General features: G+C 29.1%; 1 protein-coding gene and 1 long non-coding RNA gene across 2 annotated transcripts; one reads left to right on the forward strand and one right to left on the reverse strand.

The window, feature by feature from the left end:
• The first annotated feature begins 3,894 nt into the window (after window positions 1–3,894).
• LOC107917597 (thioredoxin-like protein CXXS1) lies at window positions 3,895–5,524 on the forward strand. The gene is made up of 3 exons (XM_016846920.2): window positions 3,895–4,035; window positions 4,224–4,346; window positions 5,220–5,524. The coding sequence occupies exons 1-3, from the start codon at window positions 3,931–3,933 to the stop codon at window positions 5,376–5,378; spliced, it is 387 nt and encodes a 128-aa protein (XP_016702409.1). The 5' UTR covers window positions 3,895–3,930; the 3' UTR covers window positions 5,379–5,524.
• Window positions 5,525–11,018: 5,494 nt separating this feature from the next.
• Window positions 11,019–12,222, reverse strand: LOC107916539 (uncharacterized). Its single transcript, XR_001689497.2, has 2 exons — window positions 11,566–12,222; window positions 11,019–11,267 (listed from the first exon to the last, which is right to left on the reverse strand). It is a non-coding gene; the product is annotated as an uncharacterized lncRNA (long non-coding RNA).
• Window positions 12,223–13,098: the final 876 nt, after the last annotated feature.

A 13,098-nucleotide genomic window follows, 5' to 3' on the forward strand; every position in this document is an offset into this window, starting at 1 on the left:
TTGAACTTAATAATTTGTCATCTTCACTTAAAATTTTTAAATACTAACTTACCCCTCTTAGTAATTATTAATCCTAACATTTATGATAAAATTGTGAATTATAAAATGAATTTTGATATGTATATAGAAATATTCATAAGTCATCCATGTTAATTTTTTTAAAAAACTAAAAAAGGGATAAAATAAAAAGTTAAATAAACACCACTAAATATGGAGGTATGCTTTGCACGATTTCCTTTTCACGTGTAGGTTGAAGATAGGATAGAAGGAGAAAATAGTTGTGATCTACACCAAGCTAGAGTCACTTAAACAAAAGAAAATTTATGCAATTTTAAGTTCTAATTTTGATTGTATTTACGTGATGATGATGGATAGACAGTATGACATATACAGGTAGTGGAATCTTGACTTTAGAATGACATTTTGTATATGAATATCATTAAATAAGAAGATTTTAGTGTTGGTGGAGAGAATTTGCATATAATTAGCATGGGAAGCATGGGAGTGTATATTTAAGTTATGGCTAGATGAATGAGATATTGAATTAGTTTATGATGATACTTACATTGAAGATGTTATGTAAATAAGTTTTAATTGATAAGATATAATTGTAGGTGTCACTTGGTATTAAATGCTATACATTTTATTTGGGATTATTGTTGGTTTGGATAAAAAGATTTTACATGTGTGAGCAATATGTTTATATTGATCATAAAGTTGGTATTTAACTCTAAAATATTAGTGCGAAGGTGAGTATAAGTGTATTTGCTTTATTGTAATAAAAAAGTGAATAAAGAAAAAAATAATAATATTATTAAATTTTGATAAAAAAAATTTTCTAAAAAAATAAACATTTAATCATTAAAAAAATGTGAAAACAAATAAATTTAAACTAAATTAAAAGAAATGCTCTTCAATGTCCCACAGATTTTTTTGGGGACAAGTAGTATATTTTCCATGACTCTTTCAACACTACAAAAATAAAGATTCACACGTTCTCATCTAGGCCAAGCTGCTACTCCCTATATTAGTTGCATGTGTATTTTGTGCTATTGCTGTGAAAAAAGGAGAAAAAAGAGTTAAAAAGCTTATGGGAATCGAGAAAGCTACTTCATCTGTGGCATTATTAACTTAAATAAGTATCTTAATACATGATTATTGGTGATAAGATAAATTTCTTAATCAATGATGTGGATTTGCTATGGGTTAATTCAAAAAAGAAAAAGAAAAAAAGAAACAATTGGGCTAACCCCTCCTAGCCTTTTGACTTTTGTGCAAAAGATACCAATAAAAACTCACCAATTACTTTTTTTTTTTTAATTTGTTTTTTATTTTAATATAATTGAGTTTTAGCAATAACGCTTCACAAACTCAAAACGGAATGAATTTTTGAATTCATGATCTCAATTCGCATATATTTCAAGGAGTTTGTATGTGGGGATCGTGAGGTCTAGCAATTGTATTTTGCTAGTAAATTAAAAATAAATTATAATATATATACATATCTATATATTTCTTTTAATATGATACACACAAAATTATTCAATGAATTTACTTTGTATTGTTTAGACTTATTTTAGTAATTCAACTATATTAGTAAATTAAAAAAAATGATAATTGAGTTTCCTATATACATAATTATATATATATTAAGTTTCATCATTAAAATGAAGAATTTGTCCTCAAAAGTCGTTAGAAAGTAAATCACGTTTAGTTCATTAGTTGACAATTTTATAAACTCAGATTGGATGAAAATATCCGTATGAAATTGGTTAAAGGTAGTTTTAAAAGTTGTTAGATATACATATAGTAATATAATCTTAATATGAAACTAATTAATAATATAATATTTCATTTAACACACCGGTATTATCATTTAAAAGTTTTACTAATGAGATTAAGATATTGTCATTTGTCGGAGTAATATTATTCTAAATTTATTTGTGATTTTTTTTTATTCCACACGATGATAATCAAATGATGGTTGAATTATTGAGTGATTAAAAGTTTGATGCTTAAGAAATGTTTTGAGTTCGAAATTTGTAAATAAAAAACTAGAGTTGAAAGGTATTTTGATTTGATTCGACTTTAAATTTAATCAATATCTAATATAATTACTATATATAAAAGTGTCTAAAATACCCAAAATACAATTATATAAAGAATGAGAAATATGTGAAAAAAATGTAGGTAAGTTGTTTTTAACATTAATTTCATTTAAGTCCTTATCATATATGCTTATATATATATATATAAAGACTAGAATTATCTATAGTTTCTCTCAACTCTTAAATAAGATAATAATATGATTCAGTGTACTTAAACTCAAATATTTATGTACTGACATTAATATTAATTTCAGTTGAATTAAAACTCAATTGGAAAATGTAGGTAAGCGAAGCTACATTAAAACTTTGACTTTCAAAGGGAAAGGCCTTCAAACATACGAAACTGATCTGAAATTCTTGTACCTTTCTTTTGACTAGAAATTTTAAGAAAATGATAAACTTGAAAAAAAAAGCAAACCAAAAGAATTTTAACAAAAATTAATGTTTGCAATATCTTCTGGTTTTTAATCATTAAAAATGGCTGCTGTTTTGAGTTATCTCATAATTTTATCTAATTTCTTTCTTATGAAATAATTAAGTTTGAAATATTATAAAAATATTAATTTTAATTTCATTCTTTAATTATAAAGTCAAGATTCGATTTTTAGTTGTAAAAATGAAAGATATTTCATAATTAATTATTTATCTTTTCAAAAAATATTCACGATAAAAAAAATTAATCACTATTGATAATTCAACTAAAAAACAACTCCAAAGATTATAGGTTACTCGACACGTTAACAGGTTTATAAATGAAAATTCAAATTACAATTTAATAATCCTTAAAAAAATGCTTAAATGCAATATTTTCAACGTGTAGTGTCTGACATTCACATGCAAGTATTACACCCTTTTAAACATTTGAGATCAACATTCCATGAAAATAAATTTAATTTGTCACTGTTGTCTGCGAAAATAATTAATTTGTGTAATTACGTATACACACACACAAACACTAGAAATCTAGGATTCTACCACACTCACTTGATGAGTTTTAAAATAATAAAAAGTATTAAAATTAATTATATTTTATGATATATTAATTAAATTAAAAATATATATAAATGGTTATTCTTTATTATTATTTATAAGCATGAATAAAAAAATAAATTGAGTTGTAATTATTTTTTATAATCAATGAGATATTTTAGAATAAAGAGAAGTGAAAATTAATGGAAAATTTAATTAGGCAGATTTTATTTTTTTATTTTTTTGTTATGGAGAAAAAAGAAAAAGAGAGAGAAGTGAAGAAAAAATAGATATCATTTTATTTATTTTATATTTTTTCTTTAATTAATTTTATAATTGAATTAATGTAACAACTCCAAGTTTAATATTCTATTTACATTATCTCAAACATCATCATATTCAATTATTCATCACTCTCCCAATATTGATTAAAAAAATATGATAATATTACACCAATGACTAACATTTTATGTTTTCAGCTGATAAATTAATTTATTAAGTTTTTGAGGTCTAAAAGCAAAGATCAAAAACAATGAACATTCAACGGAAGACAAGACATCGCCTACCATTTGCTAAATGTTAGTCTTGAACTTGGGAGAGACACTCAAAATACACTCACCTTTTTTTGTTCCTTCCTCAATTATATATAAATAAAAGATATGGTAGAACAAATATAAAATAGGATAAAGATGGAAAGTCAGCTAAATCCAAATCCAGGTATGAAAGAATGAGAAGTGGGTCCAAAACATATCCATCATGTTCAAAGTAACAAATTCATAATAAAAAAATCAGAGAAATCCCTCTATAAATTTGAAAAACATATTATTGATCCCAGTAGAGAAAGAAAGGAGGGATGATGGATAGGCAAAGTAAGAAGCCGAAATCAAGAGTTGTGAAAATAAATTCACAACGCACTTGGGATTTCTTCATCACACAGGCTAACAATCAAGCCTGCCCTGTATGCCTTCTTTTTTCCCTCTCCACATATTTTTTCCTTGTAATTTGAAGATAAAAGAAGAGATTACAATTTTTTTTGCTTCTTTATGTCTGAAACCTATACATATATATGTTTGCTTGCTTATATACTTATCCCTCCAAAACTGATAATTTGAAGCTATGAAATTGGCATGCATATTTGGTTTGCAGGTTATGGTACATTTTACAGCAGCTTGGTGCGTGCCTTCAGTGGCCATGAATCCTTTTTTTGAAGAACTCGCCTTGAGCTACCAAGATATTTTGTTTCTTTCTGTGGATGTGGACGATGTTAAGGTATTGTTTCCCTTTTCTACTATCTCATTTTTTCCAATCCTACACACATATATAGTAACCTTAAAAATAACCAACTAGTAAATTAGATAATAAGAAAATAATATCATTTTGATTTTTTTAGTCTATTACGGTAAAACCTGTTTTATTGGTTTATTTTAGCAACTTCGATGAAAAAAAAAAAAAAGTTGACAAGTTTCCAGGCAAACCTAAACTACTTTTGATATCGTTGTTACTATCTATTTTGCTCTCAATTTGCATATAGATAAGCGTGAGGATTCTCACTTTCCTTGCATTTGAATACGCATAGGATGTAAGGTTGTACTAAAATGCATTAAAAAACTAAAGAATTTAGGAAATATAAATTACTATTAATCTATGCTATTATTAACTCTTTCAATGAGTACTACTTAGTGGTTAGAGTTAATTGAATAATAATTGAAGAGTTAGAAAAATATTATTATGAAGATTTTTTTTAAGTAAAATCAACAAAAATAATTCAACCCAAAATAAATTTATAAAAAAGAAAAAACCTATAAAAGAACTAGAATCTAAGATATCAAGATTTTCAAATTCTTAATTTTACCATTTTAATCAAAACTCCATAAGGTTTTAGTTAGAACTGTTAAATTGAAGCTTTAGACATGGAGGGAGCAAATCATTGTTTTTGCCCCACATACACATATGTATAGGGTGAACACCTTTAACAAATGAACTAAATAGTGGAAGTCAAGTGTCCAATAATCTAATGTTATAAAAATTGTAAGTCTTTTCATTATTATAGAAAAATAACAATTCTCACATATTTTCTATTATAGATAAAATTTATATGAAAACCTTAAATAAGGATGTGTGAAATATTCGGATGTTAAATAGGAGGCAGCATCCAAGATGGAAATCACAGCAATGCCAACGTTTTTGTTGATGAGGCAAGGAACTCAGGTTGACAAGCTTGTTGGTGCCAATCCTGATGAAATCAAGAAAATGATTGATGCTTTTACTCCTCAGTTTCGTTCTTCTAAAATTTCTATTTAAAAGTTTTTTTTTTTTGGTTTAATCCTTTCAATTTCTTCTTTTGTGGGTTTGGGTTTGTTTGTCTTGTAATTCTAAGGGTTGAAAATTGAAGATTTGTATTTGTATTTGGATTATGTTTGAGGACATAAATGCAAGTAATTAAATAAGTTTGTTTCTTCATGTGCAATAACTTGATAATTTTTTTATATTTGCTTTATGAAAACAACTTTGCTTTTAAATATTCTATTCTTAAAACAATAATAAAAAAATAGGAGACTGACATAATAGTTGTTTTTAAATAATTTTTAATGAATGTCGTAATCATATATAAAAAGAACAATTATTCAAGGGTAAGTTTTGTCCATCCTTAAAGTACTAACTTTATTTAGTTACATGTTGTTTTGTTGATTAATTCATTTGTTTTTTTATTTACAATAATTCACCAATAAAATTTCACCACATTATCAATTTTTAAAAATATAGAATTGTTATTATACATGAGATGAAGTATACATGTATATCTGTTCACAAAACACAAAGAATAATTGATCATATTTGTGGACGTTCCTACGAAGAAACACTTATGATACTAGAACTCATGCGTTATCGAGCATGTTATCCCATTTTAAAATTAACAACAAATGCTCGTCACAATAGGGGCTTCAATGATGCGAGTTTAGTCATTAGTCAAGTCGCATAACTAAATTATTTAAAATATAAAAAATTATTTTATTATTTTATATTTATAATTTTACAAAATAAAAGTCAAAACATTACTGTTAAAATTAAGTAAAAAAGAAAACATGTGATGGTACAAGAAACATGAAATTCACGTTTCCTAAATATTGGAGCATAGTTTATAAATAAGGTCACTAAAAGTTACCAACTGACAACTGTGTTTTTGGGTCCAAAGAAAAAACAGCACATGTCAAGCATCTTATGAAACTATGCACTACCATGTAGACTGAAGGTCAAATGAGAGTGACATGAATCTACACTTCAACCTAGTGGTCTAATTACAATTTTTTATGTGGGCATGGTGATGGCAACCCATCCTTGAATCTGGGTTGTATGTGTTTGTCTCGTATCTCAACTAGTTGAAGATGTATTTTGATTATGTTTGAAGGAATAAAAGCAAGTAAATTTGTATGTTTCTTCATGTGCAATAGTTTGAGAAATGTCTCATATTTGTTATATTAAATTATTTAAAAGTATATAAAATCAACATTAATGATTAAACTTGTATTTAATTTCAAAATTTTTAATTTAACTATTCATCCATTTTAAAATTATAAATAAACTATTAAATATTTAGAAAATTGTAAAAATGATTGAAAAGTATAAATGGTAAGAGAGTATTTTTGGCATAATATTAAATTTAGTCCTCAATGTTTATATTTTTTCTTATTTTATTTTTTAGTTAAATTTAATCTTCAACATTTTAAAAGAAGCGATCACTAACATTTTTAAAAAAAAGTCGAATTTTTTTAATGAAAATACTAACTAAAATATTACATTTTTAAACATGAAAGCTCATATGGCAATCCACATATACTCCATGCTAATTTATTTAATTTTCATGAGCTTTTTATATTTCTCCTTGAATTTTGAATTTTTATTTTTTGAATATTTTATGGTTTTAAAACTATTTGTTGAGAAGTAAATATTGACTGCCACACTAACATATTAAAGAATTAATGTTTTAGTCATTATTTTTATTTAAAAAAAGTAATTTAATTATTATTAAAAAGTTAATGACTAAATTTAACTAAAAATAATAATAATTAAATTCACAAATTATGCCAGTTTTTTTTTTATTATTCTTAATTTAAACTTTTGCTGATTGTTCTTGTTTGGGGAAACAAATTGAATGAAGAAAACCGGTAAAACTCAATTTATTACATAATCTATACAAATGAGCTTAGTTTTGTCTCAGTTTAAAGATAATATTGTTGGTGTGGCACAAATAGCTGTAGGGCTTGTAATAAAATGGACTTATTAATGGGAGGACCCAAAACTAGTTAACTTCTCGGGGTCCCCTCTCCCATAAAAAAAAACCAATATAAATAATAAAAAAGGTGGCTCGCCCCACTGATTGCCACCATTAAGATTATGAAGAGTTTAGCCAATTCAAAGCGAGATCTTTAACACATTTCTGAAGATCAAAACAAGTTCTTCATCATGCCTTCCGAGTTCCAACAATAGTATGGTTTTTAGTCTTTCAATGTTTTGATTTTAGTTAAAGACTATCATTTAAATAAAAGGGCTTTTTTACTTAAATAAATTAAAAAAAATATTTATCAAAATAGGTTGTCAGCCCGATTATATATGAAAATGGGGTATTTTTTCATTCGCGCCTATCTGACAAGCGCGATTCATTATTTTATATTGTTTTTTTGTTTTTTAATAAAATATTATTTTTTATTTTTATTAAAAATATTTAAATATATATACAAATAAAAATACGGGTAAAAACGATCGCACTTGTCGGATAGGCGCGATTAATCGCACTTGGCAGCTAGGCGCAAATGGGCTGCCCTGCATGCTGCCCACGCAGCTGGCCTGCTGCCCAAACAGTCTCTCCCTACAGCCTGCATGCATGCCCCCCCTCCTCAGCTCCACAGACCAGCAACTGTTGCTGCTGCACCATTTAGTCCCTTCAATGGGAAAAGCAAATGGGGGACCTTATAAGCATGGTCCCCCAAACCCCATCCATACATCGAAAGAGAGAAAGGAGAAGAAGAGAAGAAGAAGAAGAAACAAAAAGAAAAAAAATTAATGTATTTTTTAGTAAATAATTTTGTTTATAATTTAAAGAGTTTAATTAAGATATTGTGATTTTCTTTGTTATTAATTATTAATTATAAAATATTTATGTTTAGTGTTTATAGTTTTGGATTAATATTTTGTATGAATGTAATTTTTTTTGTTTTTTATAATTATTTTAAAAATAATTTGTTAGTAATTTAGGATTATGTTAAAATTTTTTGTGTTTGTAATTATATTAAAATTAATTTATTAGTAATTTAGGATTAAGTTATAAATTGTTGTGTTTAGTTTAGTATTTGGTGAGTTTAACATATAAGTTTATAAAAAAAAATTAAAAATCATTTCATTTTGAAAATGAATTTGGACAAATGATGTTTAAGGTCATTTAAATTTTTTAAGTTATTGTTGAGTATTGATATGTTATTATTTGATTTTAGGCCAAACAATGAAAATTCATATTTAGCCTAAGCAGATGTGGATGCTTGCTTACTCTATCTTGCAAATATTATTTAAAATTACTCTGTTAAGATATCATATAAAATGTAACTAAGTCCGATTATTGAAGAAGCATAATATCGACTCACATATTTAAACAAATTAAACCAATAATCACAGTTAGTTATGAACATATATATATTATATTGATGTTAAATCATGGCATTGCCTTTGTATGATGGTTTCAGCATTATAGGTAATATCAATTTCTGAGGTGGAGACCAAAGACACCCACTACTACTATCTACCATTTCCGTTCACATCCTCTATTGATTTTCGTAGAATGGTTTAAGAATTTACCACAAAAATTACATATAAAAAAGATAGACCAATTATCATAGCCTATCTCTCTCTTTCACACCTGCTTGCACTAAACACACACCGATCATTCTTTTTTGCTTGCTGTCCTCTTAATAGCTTCATTTATAAGGGATCGAGCCCGTAAAGAATGATTATTATTTTTATTTATTTGAAAATCAAGTTAAAAATTATACAAACCTATTTTTTTAAACTTTAGCATATACATACAATATGAAGCTATTGAGAGGACAACAAGCTATTGAGAGCATATACATACTAATCTGGGTATCGGGAGGTCATACATGGTTCCGATATACCGTATGATGATTGAGAATCATGCTGGAGAGGGGGTAAGTTTTTCCAATATAAAATTAATTTTATTTTTTCATCTCACTCGACCCGCATTAATATAAAAATGTTATTAACTGTGCAGTTCGTTTGGATGCCGTATTCCGTTCCAGCAATTATGGCGGTTATTCCCTCATCTGCCCACGTTCACTCAAACCTATTGTGCATTAGCGCACCTGTTATCAATTTTCATATAGTGGAGTGGTATCATGGCGATCGAGTACTCCGGCAGTTCGGTTGCATACAGTATATCCCAACACTGCCAGTACAATTGGGGGATATCCATGGGATAAGCAGGACGGGGGTGTATAGAAATAATTTGGGAGAAATGCATGAAGAATATATTACGATGTGGAATAACCGATTAAGGAGGGTACCTCAAATGGATCGTACTTTGGATCTGCAGCCTTCGTTAGAGTACATACAATGGTACTGTGAGATAGGGAAACCATTTTTATTTGGTGGGCGGTCGATGGTAGCCCCTCCGCATACGACACGAATTGGACAACCGTTTTCAGATTCGCATCATGTACCACAGCCAGAGCTGGAACTACACTCTAGAAATAGTTCTTATCATCCAGATTTGGGGGGCAATAACTATTTCCCAGGCTCGTCAGACCACAGATATCATTCAGAGTTCGATATCTTCAGCCCACTACCACATCAGTACTCCAGAAATCCTGGCTTGTATCCATCTCAATACTCCGCTCCTTCCGGCCCGTATCCACCACCGTACTCCACTCCTCCCGGCCTGTATCAATTGCTATACTCCACTCCTCCCGACTCAAGTTCATCGATGACGTTTGAGACATATGATTTTTCATCTATGTTTCGCACACCCCCACATACGGATGAAGAGAATGTTGATCGCCGTAATCGCCCGCAACGTGAACGTCGAGCTCTACAAAAATATACCCCTAGAACGACACCATAAAACCATCAATTTGAGGGGGTTTTGTAATATAAATAACTTCATATTTATTTATGTAATGAATTTTTTGGCATTTTAATTAACAATTTAATTTTTTTTTTTGCAATTTAAATAGTTACCTTTGTATTTATGTAATGACTTTTTTGCCATTTTATTTATCAATTTTATGGTTTTTTTATTTATTATTTAAATAAATAAATTTTATACTAACTATGTAAGTCAAATTAGATTAACTACAACAAATTGTTGACAAACTTGTGATTCAATCCTTTTAACATGTAATGAACTACATCTCAATTTCTACCCGATTGCGACATTGTCCAACATGGTAGTTTCGGAGCGGGCATTTACTTCGATTATGACCGGCTAATCTGCATACACCATACAGCTTCCCGTCGGATTTCTCCCTAATGTCCATTTCGTTATGGATTCTGGATGATTGCGGATGACCTTTCGGGTTCCTACATAACCCTTTATCTAGAATAAGCTCGAAGGTCGTCGGAAGTACCTCCCAAGTAGATAGGTCAAGAACCACAGGGAACTCGTTCTCCCATACATGCAACATGCGTTGAGGGTGTACACTTTATCGATAAATTGTTCTACATTGAGTGAGACTTTAGCACAAGCTGCCACAACATGTGCACATGGATAATGAAGTGTTTGAAACCTCCTGCAATCGCATCGTCTGTTTCGAAGATCAACTCCGTAGGATCTAGGTGGTATACCGGGTCGACGACCGATAGTCTCAGTAACTTGAAACCTTTCTGTAAGGCCCAAATTCTGCCTGGGCCCGAGCAATAAACCAAAAAAAAACCATAAACAATAAATAAATAAATCAATAAAACAAAGTCCATTTAGTTAATTACAAGCCCAAAACAGTCCCTCTAGCCCAAATCTAGTGGCCCAATACCCAATTAACCCAAGTGGCCCAAGGTTCAAAAACAGGGCAGAATCCTAACAGCAAGGAACGCCGCAGCCCTAGCCTCCAGCGTGACTCCATACGACCCCCTGGCACCTCCGTACGGTCTTCACGCACCACCCGTACCCGAACTCCAGCACACTAGCACCTGCAAAGAGACAAACAAGCAACAACAGCAAAGAAAAACAAAAAAGACAAACATTGTATTTGATTTTTCATTAATTTTTCCTCTTTCCTTTCGGCTATAAAGCCAGATTTTGAGTCTTTGTATTTTTTTTACGCAACACAAAAACAAAGATACAGATATCAAATACAAAGAAAAGACCACCTATATTCGAAGGTAATTTTCCGATTCAAACTAGTGGGCGTTCTTTTTTTCTTTCGATTGTTCTCTGTTTTTGTTTTTTTTCCTCGAAAGTGAATAAAGCGAAGAGGAAAGGATTTACCTTCGCGAATGAACTGTCGGAGACCACATCTCCTTCGCTAAAAATCGAAATCGGAGATGGGACTTCAGGGCTTAAATCGATAAACACCGTGTTGGAGTAAACGGAGGAGCAAAAGGGGGGGTCACCAAAAGTCATCTTTCATCGTCGCCGTGATGAAATGAAGGCCGAACGGCGCAGAACCTTCGAGCTCCCCTCTCCCCTTGTTTTGACTGAAATGCTAGGGTTCGGTTAACTGATAAGTTTCAGCCTTTTTAAAGGACCAAATACGACGTCGTTTTGAGCCTGTTCCAGTGGTTCAAAAACGACGTCGTTTGGTAAGAGACCCGACCCGGTCCGATTTGCTGCCCCGATGACCCGCGTGTTTTTGCGGTGAGGGTTTATTTTCAGTATTAGTCCTCCCCATTTTGTCCCATTTTCAAATTGGTGAATATTTGCATTTTCCTTTTCTTTTAAATTTTCCCTGTAATTTGCATGCGTTTTGCACATTGGTCCGCGCTTAAATACTGTGTTTTGGGGGACTGGAATATTTCCAGTTTAGGTCCTTCGACATTTACGCGCGTCGCATACTGCCTCTTTTGGTATCATTTTTGGTTTTCAAATTATCCTTCTTGTTTCAGTTTAGTTCTAATTCGGTCCTTTAAATTCATAGTTTCTTTTATTTACTCGTTTGTACATTTCTTCATTGCCTCGACATTTACTTCTTTATTATTGTATTTATTATATATAATACTATTGTCATGTTTTATATATTTTGTGCAAATGTTTTACACATTATCACATATACATGTATATGTATATATATATTTTATAATAAATTAACTTTATTCCATGCACATATATCTACATATGTAATTATATATATATCCATTTATTTGTTTTCTTTTAAATTGGTTCGTTTTAAAACATTTTTTATACATGTATATATATTATGATAAAGTCAATGTATTTTCATGCATGTCATGGTTTTTGACTCTACCCATATATTTTAGCAAATGGTTTTATCATCCTAGCATGTTTCGTATTTATATGTTTTTGTATAAAATTTAAATTATTTTTATACTTACTTATATGATTACACATTTCATTTTATATATATTTCTAAATCTATTCATTATATATATATAGTTTTCTTACATATACAAGTATGTTCTTAAATCTACTATGTAGTTTATAATAAAATAAGTTTAGTCCTATACATGTTATTATCTCTATGTTATTTTACATACGTTTTCTTTCAAGTTTATATGTATATGTATATGTATATGCGTTTATTATTTTAATAGATTCTTTATCTAAAACACATTTGCTTTACGATTTATCAAATATTCTCTTTATATATATATATGTGAAATTATTTTTAGAAGTCTAATTTTTTTTAAAATTATTAAAATCATTATTTTTAGTATATCTTCATATTATATTACATATGTGTTTTATTATAGCCTATTTTTTAAATGTTTTAATATAAGGGCATATGTATATTTTAAGTCTAACTTAGAATTTACATCATTAATCTCATGATTTCTTTCCGAT

Source organism: Gossypium hirsutum, chromosome A01 (genome assembly GCF_007990345.1).
Source record: "Gossypium hirsutum isolate 1008001.06 chromosome A01, Gossypium_hirsutum_v2.1, whole genome shotgun sequence".
NCBI lineage: Eukaryota > Viridiplantae > Streptophyta > Magnoliopsida > Malvales > Malvaceae > Gossypium > Gossypium hirsutum.